The 20963-nt window shown below is 39.8% G+C and overlaps 1 protein-coding gene across 7 annotated transcripts in view; it reads left to right on the top strand.

The window, feature by feature from the left end:
• The window catches only part of LOC137088824 (serine/threonine-protein kinase pim-3-like), a 57534-nt gene that overhangs the window by 12219 nt on the left and 24352 nt on the right, over positions 1 to 20963 (top strand). For 4 of the 7 annotated variants that reach the window (XR_010907577.1, XR_010907576.1, XR_010907575.1 and 1 more), the window contains exons 1-2: positions 3560 to 3615; positions 3809 to 4142. Coding sequence is in view for 2 of the 7 variants with exons in the window: in XM_067452174.1 (XP_067308275.1) it covers positions 3461 to 3615; positions 3809 to 3889; positions 4020 to 4142; positions 5534 to 5590; positions 5708 to 6817 (1526 nt within the window). In the remaining 5 variants the exon portion in view is untranslated. Of the gene's footprint in view, positions 1 to 3460; positions 3616 to 3808; positions 4143 to 5533; positions 5591 to 5707; positions 7071 to 20963 lie in introns of those variants that run through there. The other 3 variants (XM_067452175.1, XM_067452174.1, XR_010907578.1) reach the window with 3 other exon arrangements.

Below are 20963 nucleotides of genomic sequence, written 5' to 3'. Positions count from 1 at the left end.
GTATATATCAAGTTCTTGAATTAATTTCCATCACACATTTATGAAAGATGTTGCATGTATTTATGGATAGTTGAATCTGCATTTGCGAATCGTCACACGTGTATGGACTGCATTGCATTTGTGTGTGGGATTTTTGAGACCTTCCTGGCAGGTTACGATTTGCAAATATCTTTTTTCCAAGGGGGTAATCTAGCGCTCGGAAAGCGTTCCACCCCTAGGGGCTGCCATTGCTAACCAAGCCATCACCTGCTGTTAGCATCCCATTGACTCCCATTCATTTTTGAGTCACTTTGACAGTGAATAACTTTACATCTGAGACGTTTAAAGACTCCATTTGTCCATTGTTTATTTCTAAAGAAACACGACAATGCATAAAAGGCTCCGTTACCTTGTATCTTACACTATCGCCCCGCAGAAGCTGTTTTTGTAAAAATAGGCTAACGATTGCGTCATAACCAACGCGACCCTGTCGCACAGTTGAGAAATTACCGTATAGACCTGAGGAGACGCTCGCAGGCAATCTTTTACTGTCTATGAGACAGTCGGGGGGACGTGGAGACATAAAGTCTGATAAAGTCAAGGGGGAAGAATGGGGAGAAGCCCATAGTGAGCCAAAAGCAACGGGAGAAAATATTTAAACAACGTGATTCAGATTTCCCTTTCCACAACTTCTAGAAGACCTACAGCTGTCAGACAGGTTGCTCACGTCACATCTACGTCGTCAAGCTCAGTCTGAGCCTGCGCAGTTCGCTCAGCCATCAGGAAGTTAGTGCTCCTTACTGACCTCACTTTCCGGCGTTGAAGTCAATGGGATAGCTCTGTCCATTTCTTTTACTGTCTATGCAAAAATCCCACACACAAATGCAATGCAGTACATGCACGTGTGACGATTCGCAAATGCAGATTCAACGATCCATAAATACATGCAACATCTTTCATAAATGTGTGATGGAAATTAATTCAAGAACTTGATATATACATATTTGTGTAAAAAATTCAAATTTATTTGGGTAAGATGCATTTGTGTGAGCATTTGGGGGAATATTTATACTTTTACTTGTGCATTTATGAATCGTGTTTAGAATTTACGAATCAGATTTTATAAATGCGAATTGTGCTATGCATTTATGAATTTTGTTTTGTAAATGTATTATATTTGAGGCTATTCTGGCTCCATAAAACTTTTTTTTTTTTTTATCCATTCACAATCTCCCACATTTGTGTGCTTTAGTGTGTTGCAAGTTGGTGAATGAAGATAGTTGCCAGGTTATGTGTCACTACAGCTTTATTAATTTGTCCAATTTTTTAACAGACTAACAGCTCACTACCAGTTACAAAATACACTGTAACAGTATGTCACAGGCAATTCTAGTTGCATTGGCAGGGTTGCCAACTCTCACGCATCTGGCGTGATACTCACGCTTTCAGGCTCTGTCTCACGCTCTCACTCCGCCCAACTCAATCTCACGCCAAATTGCCAAACCTGCTTTTGATATTAAACAAAGCTATAAGCTTTAATTTTTTTAAATGTGTTTTAATGAAATTCAAACAATAAATAGCGTTTTGGCGCTAATGTGGCATAACGTTAAAGCCAGAGGCGTTGAAAAGCGGAGTTGCAGGCTCTCGTCTCCCTGCGGTGCGCGCTGGTCACGTGGCCCATGAGCGCTCAATACTTCTAGCGCCGTGCCAATGCATTAAAATGGCTTAAGCGGATACACAACAGTTTCACCATATAGATGTTTGCTGCAAGTTTTGGTAAACAGTACAGCATAGTGTTAGTGTTTATTGATTATTAAGTCAGCCATATTTACAGGATCGTTTTTTATGGAGAGTGAATAACATTAATGTTATTCTTGTATTTAGCCCTCAGGTATTCCTTACTAATAGGCATAGACTGTAAAAAAAATACACTAATAGGTCACACTCATACTCATTAAATGATATTTATTGAATATTTTGAGGAGATCTTTTGGTACTAAATACTATTTGTGCAACAATTATTGTCAATAAATGACCACTTAAAATATTTTTCTTCTAATATTTGTATTTCTTCTAAAATTTATATAACAATTAGTGTAGTAATTAATATTAAAATAGAGAATTCCAATTCAAAGAGGCAAATTAGAGTCATTTTGTGGCTAAAAAATATTAATGTTTATTTGTAATGCCATTAGGTGCCTTATGGCTCTTTAATAAATATACATGTATCTAATCTAGTTGCTCAAAAATATATTGCAGTCTTTGCATTCTAATAAATATTTAGATATGATGATCAAACACTAGATTTCTTTAAATGTGAAATTTCAAAACTTAAATAACTTGCATCCTAATCTTTTTAATGAATAATGATACTTATATAAGCAGTCACAAGTGAATATTAAGGAATGGCACATATAATTTGACCCAATAAATCTTTAAACTAGTGCCAAAACAAACATATTATTATGTATATATACTAGATATAAACTGATACTGAATCAAGATCAAAAGCATTACCCCCCCCCCCCCCCCCTCGCCCGGCCCCCCAAAAATCTCACTCCAACCTGAACTTAAAAGTTGGCAACCCTGCATTGGTCATCAATTCATTTCTTAAATTATCCCATAACATGTTCTGGGCTGCCATCTAGTGGCAAATGTTTTTTGGCCTGATGCCAATCTTCTGTAAATCTGTCAAATTAATCCAATAGCATGCCGATGTCCATCTTTAAAAAGAATTTGATTTTTTTTTTTTAAATCAAGTTATAAAATCCATTTTTACCCGTCTAATGAAACGGCAAGGTCCATTTTCATTCTTCAAACACAGCAGAGTATTTGGTTTAGTCAAAATAATCCATATATTATGCTTGGATTTTTTTTTTTTTTTTGTTACTCAAAAAACCCAGTTCAAAAAGAAATACAGGCCATACATAGAAGTTTCAAAAGTTGTACTGTTCACAAAAACTTAAGTTGGTAAAACGATAAATCACAACATTAGGTGATGATATATGTATTATTATGGATATATAATCTGCTTGTATAATATTGCGGTAAGTTTGAACCAGAAACACAAAACTAGCAAACATGAAATGAACACAACAGGAATAGTAAAGGATTAGTTCACCCTAAAAAGAAAATGTCATCATTTACTTTCCACCAAGTTGTTTCAAACCTAAGAGATCATTTTAAACATGTTGGTAGCTGGAATAGCTGGAATCAGATATTTGATGGTCCTCATTGACTTCCATAGTATTTTTTTTCCTAATGTGACAATTAATGGGGACCGTCAACTATCTGATTACCAACATTCTTCAACACATCTTTCTTTTGTGTTAAGCAGAAGAAAAAAACTCATACAGGTTTGGAACAACTTGAGGGAGAGTAAATTATTGACCTCATTTTAATTTTAAGGGGAACTTTTCCTTTAATGCCATGTTTCTGGGCTACAATGGCAGTTAGTGTAACTTGTTCTGTATTGTTTCAGGCCACCACATGGCTTCAACTAAGTCACACAAAGGCATGAGCGATGCTGACTGGGTTGCGCGTCTGGAGAGTTTTGCCCGAACAGGAGTTTGGCCATCTAGGGAGGGGAATAGACCTTCTCCCCGACAAAAAAGATGGCATGAGTTACATCAGAAGGTAAATTATGCAGCTAGATTCATGAGCAAACTAATAAACTTGTTGATAATACATTGTGCTATTTTTATGAATGTGTATGAACAAGTAATTATTTGCAATGTATATACAATGTAATATTGATATAATTTGGATGACATGGCTGTTTTTGAGATAATGTGGACAACAGTGTCATGGCTATACTTTATGTTCATAGATAGAAATGTGCCCTCTGCAAATGAGAGGGCAAAACACCCTTCTGAAGGAAGCTCAGAAGTGTATTTGTGGATTTCACAAGGTAACTTCAATTAGCCTAGTTCAAGTTGCATACATAGATAAATGTTTGTGCAATATCAATATCTTTATATCTAAAATCACATTATGAAGAATATGATGTATAATATTATGTGTCTGGTATATCTTATAAGCATGTATCACAGGTTCATTCACCAGTCACAGAGAATGCATCACAGAGCACCCCAGCCCAAAGCACACCCTCCATTAGGGATCTGTCACACCCTGCAAAGATGGCCAAACTAAATTTGACAATGGTAAGCAGACCTTACTATTACTGCAGACATTAAAAGATCTCAACCTTTTCCTAGTGTTACAGGTTTTGTTATGACTAACTATAACAAACCATTTCCGTTTGAAAAGTCAAGGTTGTAAGTTAAGTCACATGTGGCAGTAGCAGCAAAACCCAATTTGAGCACCCAGAGAAAACCTCTCAGGTTAATAGGAAAGACTTTAACATGACATCATCATTTTATCACTACATAATTTTGTTTAATAAAAACACATTTTGCAATCCCCTTAATAGATTAATCATAACGTTTGACTCCACAGACATTAGAGCACTCCAGAAGGATATAGAATAGATATAGATTCCAGAGAATATAGAAGGCAGAGTATTGTGTTTTAATCTCAATATGTCTGAAACGATTCCGCAGTGAAATGAAGCAAACAAACGTCCAATGTCTTACGCACGTGAAAAATCAATACTTCAATACAATTCTTCATTAAAAATCAAGTTCAACCATTCATTCTTAATATTAGAATCCAAAGGAAGCTTATGCTGTGACTGTTCTTCCACAACCAGGCACAGCGCAATATCTTGCTATTTTCGGCATGTTTATTGCTCGTTAGGACGATCCATTTAGCCCCACGAGTCGGTTGGCGGGGCTACAGAAGCAGGCATACATATTTATCTGTTGAGGCGGCATTACTGCATTCTATGACATCAATGGTCGACGTATTCTGAGCTCTCTCGTTTGCTGGGCCTGGTGTCCATAAAAGCGTTTATTTGAGTTTTCTGCTCCGAAAATAATAGGATATTCTTATATCACGATGAATTTAGATATATATATATCAAAGGCTCAAGGGAAAGTTGATTTCTCAATTCATCACCTCTTTAAATTAGAACTTAAAATAGACAAAAACAGCCGACTCTCGTCTTTTGTTTTTAAATCTTTTTACAAGAAATCCTGCAAGTCATAAATAACTGTTTTTCCACCTCCAAGAAAGAACAAATGCTATTCATTATGTCTCCTTGTTTACTTAAATGCCATGTAACATTTTCCTAGCTTTACCCGAGGCAAAAGGCTATGTGTTGAAAAAGTAGACTTTACATTATATGTCATCCGTAGTGACATTACTAGATTTTCACATCAATACATGTTTATTTTAATGCGAACAATGGGCTGTCCTTTTAAATCAGTGCGTGCAGCAAAGTAAAAACTAGACTCGATCTAAAATAATCAAAAACCGGAAACGATCGCGGCACTGCTGCAGACGCACCGCTCCTGAAACGCACTGTCAGACCACTTCCATGTGCAGTGTGAACTCTTCAACTGGTTAACATGAGTATGGAAAAAAATATGCACCGTATACGCACTGCAAACAGAGTATGTATGAAACTGCTGCACCTCTGCCCTGTGTCCAGGCGCCACCAGTACCCGGTGTCCAGTCTCCATCAGCTGCACCTCTGCCCTCAGCAATGGTAAAATGTCCTTTTCTAGACCAATTGTTTCTCATTTAGTCATTTGCTCTCAAGCAGCAAATTCATAAGGTCACTTAACAGCATGTAATTACCTAACAAACAGTTATATATTTCCAGGCTGTTGAAGAGCACTGCATCCCTGGAAAGGACTGGGTGGATGAGTTGGCGGAGTGTCTGGTGGAGCTGCGCATAGAGACAAGCCTCACACTTACCAATCAACAAGCTGCAACAATTGTGGGTTTGTGGCAGCACCTGGACCAATTTGATAAAGACAGGGTCATGTATGCTGCTCGTCATCAAGACAGGCTACTTACAGGACGTTTTAGGTCCCCTAAAAAGAAAGCTGTCCTCACTCCTGGTGTTGACAGCACAAAGAGATGTGTTTTGGGTTCTAGCAGCTCTCCAGCACAGTGGCCTAATTGCTGTCGCCTTGTTGAAATGATTTTCATAAAGTTGTGTAACATCCACCAAACCCCACAAAAACAGCAGACAGAATCTCTGTCCAGATGGGATCTCATTCTTCTTGATTACAGAAAAATTCAGCAGCTAATCCTGAGCAATGGAACGGTGATGAGCAAAACAGCCCTTCAGCTAGTTGAGGTAGACCAGAAGAACCTTACAACGTGGCACAATGAATGTTTACAAGGTCAGGAGGTCTCAGGGCTGTTGCGAGGTCTGAAGCCTCCAGAGGCATGTCCAGTGTCATTGGATGCTCTGCATCTAGCACGAGTACAGCCTGTTGTGTCTCCACAATATAGCCACCAGTTGCATAACTACCAGATGCCACCGGACACAGCTGGACAGGCAAATACAAAATTTAGAAAGATCCAGCCCTCAGCTGCCTGTACATCTGCCACAGCAACTTCATTTGAGCCATCAGCCTTACACCCTCAGCGTTCAGCCACGTTCCACCAGCTAAGGAAAATTTATCCCAGGCCGACAGCACCACACCCATTGGTTCCTGACACACCCATTGCCCCTGTTGTGTCTCAGATGTTATTGTTGCCCTGCCCAGCCCCATTTTCCACCTTTAACCCTGGAGCAATTTCCTCTGTCCCACCCCCAACCAAACGTTTGTACAAACGTTCTGTAAAAGCAAATACGTGCAGAAAGTGTGGCCAATTTCGTACCCAAGAAACTGGCCATAGTCAGTTCAGAGGCAAAATATTTTGCCCAAATAAAGAAACAATTACTAAGGAGCAGTGGTTACAGATTATGAGAAAATAACACGAATATGAGAATTGTGAAATACCCAGACTGGCCCATCTGGCACCAACAACCATGCCATGCTCAAAATTGCTTAAATCACCTTTTTCCCATTCTGACATTCAGTTTGGAGTTCAGGAGATTGTCTTGACCAGGACCACACCCCTAAATGCATTGAAGCAACTGCCATGTAATTGATTGATTAGATAATTGCATTAATGAGAAATTGAACAGGTGTTCCTAATAATCCTTTAGGTGAGTGTATTTTAAAATGTAATTTTAAAATACACTCACCTAACTCACCTGTGATGCAAAGCTGATTTTGAGCATCATTACTCCAGTCTTTAGTGTCACATGATCCTTCAGAAATCATTCTAGTATGATGATTTACTGCTCAGGAAACATTTATGATTATTATTAATGTTGAATTATGATTATTATTAATATTATTATATTATTTTATTACCATAATAAAGTCATGGTTATTTTTTTAAAGGGAGGATTTATACGTTCTAAAGAAATAAAAAAATAAAAAAGACAAATGAGACTCGTCACTTTTTCTTTATTGCATGGACTGCACTTTACTGTAAAACCTCAATCAAGAAATTTAATTGTAAATGACTAACTGAACTGATTTTATGAAAATGAGCGCTGTGAGAAAGTGATCCAGTAATCCAGTAGCGGTGGCTTTGGGAGTGGCCTCGGTTGTGCGTATAGGGTGCGTATAACAATGCATTTGCACAAGTTATCAATTCAACACATCAATGTGTTTCCAGGAGCAGCAGCAGCAAAAAAAAAGTCCTTGGAGCAAAATCCTGTGCAAACATCTTCTGAGTAGAAACCAGGCAGTTCACCTTGTCTACCTCTTCCCCTATACCCTGGTGGATAAGACTTGAAAAGGGCTCAGCAGTCCAAGCATTCCCTGGTGCTGTACATCTCTCTGAACTCTTTACGGTGTTCCTGAGAGAAACACTTCCAGGTGGCCACACCTTAACGTGTCAGCTTCTTAAAGTGAAGCTGTTGAAACAAAAACAAATATGTTTATTATATAAAAGTTGTTGGGGGGTTTGCTTGCTACTGCTAAGGTCTAACGTTAGTCGCATACAATAGTCCATAAACCGAATCATGTCCTCATAAACTGAGAGTAAAGACACAAATGTTGACAGAGCACTAAATACAGTACATACCACATAGACAGACATCCTGATGTTGCTGTTTCTCCTGTTCAATTTATTTCTCCCTTAGATTTGATTCTGGATCATTATCTGTATTACCTGAGATAGCCATGGGTTTCTCCACGCTTGAGGACGTCACCGCTTTGTTCGCGATCGTCATTCTTTAGCTCCGCCTCCAGGCGCTCGGTTTTTTCCGGAAAGACTCGGTACAGCCTATATTTCTTTTATAAATATAATAAATCTAAAGACTTTTCGGAGATATGAAGGATGCAATACTACTCTATAGGTACTCAAGATTGACATGAGATTGACTGAAAATGAGTGTTTCACCCTCCCTTTAAGGTTCAGTCATTAACTATTAAATAGTTGCTTATTAGCATGCATATTACTAGGATATTGGCTGTTTATTAGGATTTATAAAGCACATATTAATGCCTTATTCTACATCCCTTAATCCTACCCAATACCTAAACTTAAATGCTACAAAAATTACCTTACTAACTATTAATAATCAGTACATTAGGAGTTTATTGAGGCAAAAAGTGTTAACAAAAATAAATATAACTCCGACACACATTATCCGCTTTTCCACTGCCAGGCCTGTGTGAGCAAGGTTTTCAACAGACCGGGTGGAGTTAATAGCGTTGGACCTGTAGCACAGAGGCCAAAATAACTGTATTTCTACCATTGGGTCAGTGAGATCGCAAAACAGACGCAGCAGTTTGTTTGAATTTTTTTTTTTACTTAAAGTTCCCGAATTATGCTAATTTAAAGTTTCCTAATTTAGTTTTGGAGGTCCACAACAACAGGTTTACATGCAAAGGTCAAAAAATTATTTAATTTTCTCATAATATACATTGCACATCACCAGTGTTCAATGATCCTCAAAGCTCCTCTGCTCTGATTGGTCAGATGGCTCAGTCTGTTGTGACTGGTCTACCGCCAACCATATTTTGGAAACAAACCCCATTACCATAACTGAGCTCAATCAGGAGGCTTCTTAAAGATCAGCTATTGTACACACCGTAAAGACAGTAAGGATGATGTTGGTTTTATATCAATTCCAGCACGAGTCTGAATCGATGACGAAACATCGGAAGAAGTAATTTTTCAAGCCCCAGTTGGCCTGCATTGGACCAAGTTATTAGGAGGGCCAGAAACTCCTGGACCAGAGGAAACCCCAATGAGGCACGATCAAGCCTTGGAAGTGACAGTGTAAACGTGACCTGGCATGCTCGCTTTTGGCCAAACAGTGGAAACGTGTCTATTGAATGACCAACAGAATACTTGTACATAATCCCTTCAATTTCTTCTCTGAACTATTATGTAGCTATAACAATTAGAAAAAAATACCTTGACTGAAAAAGAACATGCATATAGAATTAAATAACCTGCTTCGTCGGGCTGTCCCTGAAGTCCCTTTTGTTCCCCCTCAGTGGTCGAAAAATAACAAGAGGTATAATGGTATAGTAATTTGCAGAGTGAAGTTGTCCAGTATAAGAGCACATCACCACCTCCTGATCAGGGACATGTCATCCTGAAAAACAAAATAAATTAATATAATATATACATTTATTTTGTTTCTGATGTTAAATTTCACAGAATACACAACTCCACAAGGGCAGGTTATAACAGCCCAGCAACCTAAAGGGGGGAAAAAAATCCATGAATACTCAATATGTCTGTCTTTATTTTTATAACTTGCATCTTAAATTTGATGAAATCATTTTGCCTCAAATTGAACAGCAAATGATTATGTGAACAATAACTGTTATATCAACACTTTAATGCCACCCTAATACATAACTGTACAGTCTGATTTACCAGATGCACCCCACACTTTCTTAAAAATCTTGTTGTAGGTGACTCTATTTGACATCCTCTGTTTTAGTCGGATGATTAAATCCATCTTAGAACCTTTGTGATCTATTCCACACTGCTTACAAAGGGCCCTTATTTCCTCAATCTAAACAAAAAGAAAAATGGCCATAGAATTATTTCACACAATGATGAACAAAACATCTTAATTCATATATTAATTTGATGAAACAAACCATATCCAGAGATTTGCAGTTCATCAGCGAGCCTTTCTTCTCTATAGTATATGGTATGTCATTCTCAGTTAAATCTTGTGAAACATGAAGCTTAGCATTCTCTGTAATGAGAAACATGTTGGATGACCTAGTATGCACACCAATCCATTAACCCAAAAGCTGTAGCTTGGGTGCACAATGAAGGGATTCCTCATTCCACCTAATAATACAAACGAAATAAACTTAATTTTAAAGTAATATAAATTAATACATTTAATAATTGCCCCCTTTAAACATTTTTTTTTCTAAATTCATGCTTCATCATGCATTTAGCTCATTCATCACGATGAATGTAATCTGACTCCTGCTGCGTTTGTGCTGTGACACTCGCTCCACGACTCACTCATTATATTGAACAAACACGTTCAAAGGTAAACATACCAGGCATGCCGAAGCCTCCCCATGACTACATTGGTGTAGTGCCCACAGTTAACGCAATTGTAACTGTAATCTAGGTCCGTCATGGGCTCAAAGTGCAAATGAGCTTGTAGTACAAGCTCAGGTTTAGGGAATGGCCCGCCTGCAGTTGCATGTAATGTTTCCATTACCCTACTTACTGCACTATTCTGAAATTAAACAGAAAAAAACAAGAATACTGACTGAATTAAATCAATAACAGCAACTTGAAAAGTTCATGTGAAATTCAATGAAAAAACACACAGAGATTATGACATACCTGTACCGAGTTTCTTAGGAACATGCACAAGTGCACTGACAAAAGAATATGGTCATTGAAATTATCCAGCCCATCTGATCACTGTCTGTAGTAAGTGGATATTCCTAAAGAAGTAAATAAATGCATACATCTAAAATATCCATGAAAATATCTGAAAGCACATGTTAAATCTAACATTACAATAATCATACATACCTTGGATTACAGCAGAAAAAGTCAGTATCTTGGCATCTTTTGTGATGAGTCTTGGATCACTTAAACTTTGGGTTCTGCACTTGGTACATTTAAATTCTGTGGGCATCAGATGTCTTGGAAAGGACTGGTTGGACTTTACATCTCTGGAATGATCTAGTACGGTCTTGGGAAGCTCACTAGGACGTTTTGTGCCATCATGTTGATCAGATGTTTGAGTCAGATGGTGGATAGATGTTGTCATGTTTTTTTTCCTTCAGGTGATTCAGGAGGAACTTCCTCCACACTTTTCGCCTTCGTGAACAACTCTTTGTGATGGTGAAAGAGATGCCACTTTGAAACAGTCTTGTGAAAGATTCGCTTGGCATTGAGCAAGGGCAATACCAAGAGTTTTTCTTAGCATCATAAGATTCATAGCATCATTTGTTAAGTTGGTCTCCTATTTGTACATGACAATGGACAATTCTCCTTATTCACCTGGCGGCCATTTTGAAAACTCTAACGCCGTTGTGGGGTACACAAACCCGGAAGCTGGACTCCGATACAGTACTAATCAATAGCAGCATTCTGTTTCACTGCACTTCGTCACTCAGGAAAAAATCCTACAGAGGACAAACCTTTCACCGTTTTCCGGAGGATAAGGGATTACATGGAGAGTGGATTAAAAAAATATCAGAAGGGATCCTGGTCGTAATTTCTGCATTTTACTACAGACAAAGTTCGAAAGACTCAAGCAATAGCAAGACTGGGACATGTCAAGTCAGCTTTATTTAGCGCTTTTACAATACCGATTGTTCCAAAGCAGCTTCACGGTGTAAACAGGACAATATTGCAACAAAATTTGATTCCGCTGCAGTCATTCTGGAGAAAACGGTGACGTTATCATCTTATTTTAATCTATCATATAGTGTCAACGTGGGCAGATGAGTATTATAGTTGATACAGTTAATTTACATGTGGGAGATATGTGTATGTATAAGCTGGATCTTCATATATGTAAAATAAAATGTCCATTTATCTAAAGAATAAAGTACAATTTTATTACACATGGATGATGTCTTTCATAACTTGACAACTGGTCAGAACATCAGAAAGAAATAAGTCATTCAAAAACATTGATAGGCACACTGGTCTAGGTTTGTAAATGGTAACTATGTACATGTATTGGTATGGAGGAATACAAATGGCCTGCTTGTACAATAGTAAGTATGGAAAAACGTACCAGAAAAGGGCAAAACATTAGAAATTACATTAGGAGGAAAATTAAAAAATATTAACAAATGAAAACTATATACATAAACATATTATCAGTGATGCATTACATGATTTTGTTACACACAGCAGGCAGAAAGTGAGTGACACAGAATGCTGCTATTGATTAGTACTGTATCGGAGTCCAGCTTCCGGGTTTGTGTACCCCACAACGGCGTTAGAGTTTTCAAAATGGCCGCCAGGTGAATAAGGCGAATGGAACTCCTTGGGCCTGAAATTCCTTCTTTAGCTTCTTTAATTAACTAATGCTTCCTTGCAACTACAAACCACTTCTGGTCAACCATCACACACAATGTCTTTTCTGCAAGATCGGTCTGTATTTGACCAACGCATGGACAATAGAATAAAGACTGCAAGTGGTCACACTCAAATGACAGAATACCACTTCTGTGGGCAAAGTCTCTGGTAATGCAGCACTCATCCAATTCAGACCTTTGTGATTGTCCCCAGGTATTTTTCAGGACGTGGATTGGAGTAGATGCACCATGGAGTAGTAGCACCAAAGATTTTTTTAACAGCAAAAAATCCATTTTTGCATTCAACGCACTGGCATCTTAAATACCCTGTGGATGATACACTCTGCATTCTGTGCACTCTAAATAATGCTGGGTTATTTTTTAAACCAAAATGCTGGGTTAAGACTGTTGGGTAATTTTTTCTTGGTTTATTTGATCACATTTTAAACACCATTGGGTAGTTTCAAATTTCCAGTCGTTGGGTTAAACCTGCTGGGTCGCAATGCTTGGTTGATTCTACCCAGCGCTTGGTTGTTTCACGTGCTTCCCGCCTTGATTCGTTTAAATTCGCTCCCAAACTGTCATTTTGAAAGGACAATGCAAAAGGCAAAGCCACTCTAAACTCTTAAAATAAAATAACTATAAAATTAAATTGTCATCAGAAATAAAGAATAAAACAAAGAAAATAAATATATCCTCCAAATCTCCTCTCAGAAATAGCTCAGTCGCTTCAAAATCACGGAAAATACTTTGCAAAAGTGTCTGAATTCGCCTTGTCTATCTAATCACTGGATAGAGATCAGTTTGAGTGTTTATTGGTGATGGGGAGTCGAGTCCAAAAGAGTCGCTTCCTCGACTCTGAATAGCCCCAGAGCGGGGTCGACTCCAGTACAGGAATCGACTCTCTCAATGTCGACTCTGTTGCTGTGTCCAAAAATCGCTCTATTTTACTGAATCACTCATCTAAAATGCATGGAAGTTAAGTGCACTAAGCAATGGAGTGAGTGAAATGAAGCGAAAAGCAAGCCGTGAGGTAATACACTGACATCGTGCTACACCGCGTCAGAGAGCTTTTGTAGAAACTGTCACACGTTTCCCTTTCGAGAGAGGTTCCTCGTATTACGTATGGGAAAACTCCTTTTCTCGAGAATATGAAGCAAAACGTTATTAATAAAGGTATCCATGTAAAGCGTAGTGCCGCTGTACGGCCATAGCCCAGCGCAAGGAGCGCTCTGATTGGCCGGGCCGCGGCAACTGCAGGAACCTATGGTGAGGCGGCTGAGAGGAATGAACCAATGGGGGGCGTTCCAGAAAGCCCGCCGTAAAAGGTGCTTATATTTACATACAGGAGGCTATATAAGAGTGCACGCTCCACAGTGCACGCCGCCATGCATAAGCATTACCCCCTCTATGTCACAAGCACAAAATGGCAGCGCTACCGAGTTCCCTTCAGAAGGCGACCCTTATCCGCGCCAGCTCCAGCCACTATCGCGTCGGGCTCAGGCCTGGCAAGCCATGCCCGGTGTATCAAATTGGGTTGTGAACATAGTAAAAAGGGGCTACTCGCTACAGTTCGCTCGCAGGCCCCCGCGCTTTCGCGCTGTGGTCGAGACCTCGGTGAAAAGCAGCGTCAGTCACGTGCTTCGCACCGAGATTTCGAAACTGTTAGAGAAGGGAGCGGTGGAGCCCGTTCCCCCATCCCGAAGCGAGTCGGGCTTCTACAGCCGATACTTTCTCGTTCCGAAGAAGGACGGAGGGCTCAGGCCAATCCTAGATCTAAGGCATTTGAACAAAGCTCTAATGTCTCGCTCTTTCAAAATGCTGACGGTGAAACGCACATTCGCCCCGGGGACTGGTTTTTCACGATAGATCTGAAAGATGCATACTTTCACGTTCAGGTAGCCCCCCACCACAGGCCATTCTTGAGATTCGCCTTCGAGGGGCAGGCTTATCAGTACACGGTCCTGCCATTCGGGTTATCCCTGGCGCCCCGCACGTTTACGAAATGCATGGACGCGGCATTAGCCCCGCTCAGGCTGAAAGGGATGCGGGTGCTCAACTACCTCGACGACTGGTAGTGATAGTCCAGTCTCGAGCACAACTACTAACACACAGATCCTGGCCCCTCAACCATTTAGACTGTTTGGGTCTCAGGATCAATATCGCCAAGAGCTCGCTGTCCCCCACTCAAAAGATATCTTTTCTGGGGCTAATTCTAGATTAGAGACTCATGAATGCGCGGCTAACGACACAGCGCGCGCTGTCCGTCCAGAACATGGCGGCTTCATTCAAAGCCGGGACTTGTGTTCCCCTGAAACATTTTCAGAGGATGCTCGGCCTTATGGCCTCGGCATCGTCTATGCTCAGGCTGGGACTGTTACACATGCGTCCCCTCCAGCGTTGGCTACACGCCCGTGTTCCTCCTTATGCATGGAAATGGGGCCGTCTTCCCGTCAAAGTGAACCACAGCGTTGTCAAAGCTCTGGCTCCTTGGACGGGGACAGAGTGGTATCGGAGGGGCGTGCTTATGGGCACGGTTACGAGGTTGAAAGTGGTCTCGACAGACGCCTCCACTCGAGGGTGGGGAGCCCTACACGAGGGCAAGCCGATCTCTGGCCTGTGGACAGAAACAGAGAAACGGCTGCACATAAACTGTCTAGAGATGAAAGCGGTCTCCTTATCGCTGAGAGCTTTCCTTCCACATACAGTCTTGTTCAAAATAATAGCAGTACAATGTGACTAACCAGAATAATCAAGATTTTTCGTATATTTTTTTTATTGCTACGTGGCAAACAAGTTACCAGTAGGTTCAGTAGATTCTCAGAAAACAAATGAGACCCAGCATTCATGATATGCACGCTCTTAAGGCTGTGCAATTGGGCAATTAGTTGAATTAGTTGAAAGGGGTGTGTTCAAAAAAATAGCAGTGTGGCATTCAATCACTGAGGTCATCAATTTTGTGAAGAAACAGGTGTGAATCAGGTGTCCCCTATTTAAGGATGAAGCCAACACTTGTTGAACATGCATTTGAAAGCTGAGGAAAATGGGTCGTTCAAGACATTGTTCAGAAGAACAGCGTACTTTTATTAAAAAGTTGATTAGAGAGGGGAAAACCTATAAAGAGGTGCAAAAAATGATAGGCTGTTCAGCTAAAATGATCTCCAATGCCTTAAAATGGAGAGCAAAACCAGAGAGACGTGGAAGAAAACGGAAGACAACCATCAAAATGGATAGAAGAATAACCAGAATGGCAAAGGCTCAGCCAATGATCACCTCCAGGATGATCAAAGACAGTCTGGAGTTACCTGTAAGTACTGTGACAGTTAGAAGACGTCTGTGTGAAGCTAATCTATTTTCAAGAATCCCCCGCAAAGTCCCTCTGTTAAAAAAAAGGCATGTGCAGAAGAGGTTACAATTTGCCAAAGAACACATCAACTGGCCTAAAGAGAAATGGAGGAACATTTTGTGGACTGATGAGAGTAAAATTGTTCTTTTTGGGTCCAAGGGCCACAGGCAGTTTGTGAGATGACCCCCAAACTCTGAATTCAAGCCACAGTACACAGTGAAGACAGTGAAGCATGGAGGTGCAAACATCATGATATGGGCATGTTTCTCCTACTATGGTGTTGGGCCTATTTATCGCATACCAGGGATCATGGATCAGTTTGCATATGTTAAAGAGGTCATGTTGCCCTATGCTGAAGAGGACATGCCCTTGAAATGGTTGTTTCAACAAGACAATGACCCAAAACACACTAGTAAACGGGCAAAGTCTTGGTTCCAAACCAACAAAATTAATGTTATGGAGTGGCCAGCCCAATCTCTAGACCTTAATCCAATTGAGAACTTGTGGGGTGATATCAAAAAGGCTGTTTCTGAAGCAAAACCAAGAAATGTGAATGAATTGTGGGATGTTGTTAAAGAATCATGGAGTGGAATAACAGCTGAGAGGTGCCACAAGTTGGTTGACTCCATGCCACACAGATGTCAAGCAGTTTTAAAAAACTGTGGTCATACAACTAAATATTAGTTTAGTGATTCACAGGATTGCTAAATCCCAGAAAAAAAAAATGTTTGTACAAAATAGTTTTGAGTTTGTACAGTCAAAGGTAGACACTGCTATTTTTTTTAACACACCCCTTTCAACTAATTGCCCAATTGCACAGCCTTAAGAGCGTGCATATCATGAATGCTGGGTCTTGTTTGTTTTCTGACAATCTACTGAACCTACTGGTAACTTGTTTGCCACGTAGCAATAAAAAATATACTAAAAACCTTGATTATTCTGGTTAGTCACATTGTACTGCTAGTATTTTGAACAAGACTGTATAAGAACCACCACGTCTTGGTTCGTACAGACAACATGTCGGTGGTAGCGTATATAAATCGCCAGGGCGGCCTGAGATCACATTCTCTTCACCGCATGGCGAAGAATCTCCTTTTATGGGCAGAGCACAACCTGAGCTCCCTGAGGGCGGCTCACGTGCCAGGTATTCTGAATCTGGGTCCGGATATGTTATCCAGGGGAATGGTCTCTTCACCCGCAAACGGTTCTCTTAATTTGGAACACCTTCGGCAGAGCGAAGGTGGATCTCTTCGCCTCAGAAGACAACACTCACTGCTCAATATTTTTCTCCAAACGCAGGGACGCCCTGGCCCATGTCTGGCCCAGTCTCCCGCTATATGCTTTCCCCCCGATCGCAGGCGAAGGGGAAGATCTGATCAACAATGATCACACATCTTCCTCAAGCAATGAGAACAATTGATTTAATTTATCTGCGTTGTGTGCATTGAACAGGGTATTCTCACATAAATGTGTATAAATAGTACGAGTGTGCAATGTCGTGGAATGTATACGGCAAAACTCATTTTGGCGTGTCTATGGCACGCTGTTTTTCGCGTGCATATGATACGCATTTTATGGCGTATTATCAGAGGTGTGGACTCGAGTCATGTGACTTGGAATCGAGTCAGACTCGAGTCATGAATTTGATGACTTTGGACTCGACTCGACAAAATGTACAAAGACTTGCAACTCGACTTGGACTTTAACATCAATGACTTGTGACTTCACTTGGACTTGAGCCTCATGACTCGAGAAGACTTGCTACTTTTTGGCCATTTTTCTTTCACACAGCCGCGCTGCTCTCAGTGAAAAAAAGCTGCACCTGTATGCATGCAGAGAGCACGCGCGCTGCCAGCACGAGTCACGACATCCAATCACTGTATTCCCACGTTGGTTTGATTCGACAGTATCCATAGCTACCAAGTCCGCGTATAACACATGACTTTGGGCTTCTTTTTTTGGCAAGTCGCGGTAAAAAAATCTCGAGTTGCGGGTCGCGTTTTTTTGGGCTTATTTGAAAAACTGTGGTTGCTTGTTAGGTGAATATGACAAGCAACTTCGTTTCTTTACATTTATGGTCGCTGTTTTGTCCAAATACATTGACTGACACTGTCTCTCACAGCTAATAGCCATAGTGCAACGATACAAGTGCTGTATTCATTCGTCCTCATACATCCCGCGTCCTTCCCCTCTTTGAAGAAAAATCGCGTTCAACGTGCAGGCATGTGATGTGATGTTATAAATGTAATGATAGTTCATAGACGTAAATAGACGAATACATTTTTTTTTTTTTTTTTTTTACAAACAATGCAACCAGCAAAGATATACAGAGCAGGAGAGGAAACAGGGAGGTAAGCCACCTAATTTAATTTTAAAAATATGTTTTATAATGTAGGCTATTTATTATGACTATTATTATTTGGCTATTATAAAAATAAAAATAAATAATAAAAAAAGTATAGGCTGCTAATAATAACAGTAGGTATGGTTCGAATGTATATTATTATAAACATGTCTCTATATTGCAGCGCTCTCAGTGTTTTCCTGGGCACTAACTCCCAATCATAGACTGTAAAAAAGTGCATAATAATCCTAAATAGTAGCTATGTGACATTAGTAATTTTCAATACTATTTTGAGCAGATTGCACATTGAGATGCAGGGCTTATCCTTTTTACGGGTTATAGTGTGCATGTTCACCACTGCTCCTTATATGTGTGTAATAACTCCGACTGGAGTTACCATAATCCTTCACGTCACTTTTTCTCTTTTTCCATCTACAAACCTCTTCTGTTCACAGTTTATTGCAACTTGAAGAATTTTGTAAAATCCCATCTGTATTTGCATTTTAAACTCCACGAGATTTCAATTTAAAATGTTGCAGGGTCATTTATTGATAAATTATTGATCATAAATTATACTGATGATAATAAATAATATAATAATATTGGGCTTGTTTTGGGCCCCCCACCCCTATAGGTATTCTTCATACCTAAGAAGAATATGAAACAGATGTCAGAAAATCCCTTATAGCCTCACGCTGTATTTGAAACTACTCTTTACTCATATCAGTGTTGTTGTGTTAATATTCATTGTCTATTATACACTACGGTATACGATAATATTTCAGTTTCAGTGTATGCAATATTAAGAATATTTTCACTGCTTCAAAAGTCATAAGAAAGCCCTTTCCCTCCAGAAACTGAAGTCATATGCTTTATAGCAGTGCTTTTCAAAGTGGGGACAGGGACCCCTGGGTGCCGCGAGGGGACGCTAGGGGGGCCATGGCAAGCTGGCATAAAAAGTATAGCAAAACAAAATAATTGAATAAATTAAATTATTAAAGTAAACCAAATTAAACCAAAAATAAGCTAAACAATATTCCCATAATGTTTCCACAATGCCCTAAGTTTAGGCTAAAAGGACCCATATCTATTTGAAAGTTGAACTGTTTTGCCATATGAGGTCAACACAATACAGGACTGAAGCCGCTGTGCATTGTTCTAGTGTTTCTGTTTTTTTTACTGTATTTGCTTAATGTCATTGTATAAAAAGAGGTTTAAATAAATATAAATCTTACAGACATACATGATTTGTATAATTTTTATTTCTGTGGTAAGATGACTTGAAGTGACTCGAAACTAAAATAGTAGGACTTGGACTCGACTTGAGACTTGTTGGCTTTGACTTCTGACTCGACTCGAGACTTGACTCATCTTTGACTCGACTTGACTCGGGACTCGAGGGCAAAGACTTGAGACTTACTTGTGACTTGCATAACAATGACTTTGTCCCACCTCTGCGTATTATACATACGAACCCCACCCCACCACCCTAAACCTACCCAAGCGCGTGTCATATATACGCCCTACTACCCTAAACCTACCCAAGCGCGTCATATATACGCCATAAAGAGCGTATCATATGCACGCGAAAAACAGCGTATCATATGCACGCCAAAATGAGTTTTGGTATACATTCCACGACATTGCACACTCGTACTATTTATACGCATTTATGTGTGATCGGGTTGCATTGAAATATTAGTGAAAGTTGAATAATGTATGGTAATAAAACAAAATCATACATCGAAATAAACTTTATGAATAAAATAAATCTTAACTTTGTGACTGATTTTCAGATGGACGGCATTAATTCCTACATTTCTTTCAGCTATGATAAATAATAATTAGGCTTTGGACATTAATTCCACGAATAAGAAACACGAATTGTAGTTTTTGCGACATTAGTGGCACCTAGCGGTATACTAAAAATAAAGCATATTTTGCATAACGCCCTTTCTTTCCATTGTCTCGTTTTTTCACGGTCCATGGTCGCTCGCGACTCCCCCAAAATGTCACAAATACAGCTCATACCACGGGTGATTGTGAAGGCATGTCTCAACAGGTAAAGTAGGTTTCTTTTAATAAAAAGTACAACATATTAGGAATACTTAGCTGTGTTGCGATGTGCCCTGAGTAAGCAATTGACTCGTTCATACCATAGACCGTAAAAAAATATGGACGACTTGACATCATCCGTTTCCGCTTGTCAGATTTGAAGCTTTTAGGCGGCCTGCACGGCGCGGACATCTTGGGACCGAGTCTGCCCAGTAGCGATTTCGGGACCAGAGTTGCGCAGTAGAGAGCCGGAAGTAGAGCAGGAAGTACAGCTGCGATATCAAAAGCCCGCCCACACTCTCGCAGATGCATGTTGGTGTGAAATAAACAGTTATGGAAATGTAGAAATTAAAGCTAAAGCTCTAATCTGCTCCCAAAAATTTCGAAAAAAGTCAGTTAGTGCCTCAGTGACAACTTCACTCAGAGAAGCCGTCAGTCTCAGCTAGGGATGGCTCGATACCACAATTTTGGATTCGGTACGGTACCACAATCTAATACCGAAGTACCGATATTAAATCGATACCACAAGGTCTGATATTAGCGCGGGTATATTGCACGCGAATGAGAACAATTATGCAAGTTTTGAGTTTATAAAGTGGGAAATTACCACAAATGTTTCTTAGTAAATGAATCAGCAAAGCTTATCACATCAAATCAGTCATTTGAAAACTTTCTTGTGAGAAATAATTTCAGCAAAAATCTCTCAAAATTAGCAAATTGCTTCTGGTTTCAAAAGACATCGCTCAGTGGCGATTTCTTTAAGACTGCAAGGGAAGCT

This window comes from Pseudorasbora parva, chromosome 9, assembly GCF_024679245.1.
Source record: "Pseudorasbora parva isolate DD20220531a chromosome 9, ASM2467924v1, whole genome shotgun sequence".
Classification (NCBI taxonomy): domain Eukaryota; kingdom Metazoa; phylum Chordata; class Actinopteri; order Cypriniformes; family Gobionidae; genus Pseudorasbora; species Pseudorasbora parva.
The sequence above is the reverse complement of the archived record's forward strand: the minus strand, read 5'-3'. Positions and strand labels throughout refer to the sequence as shown.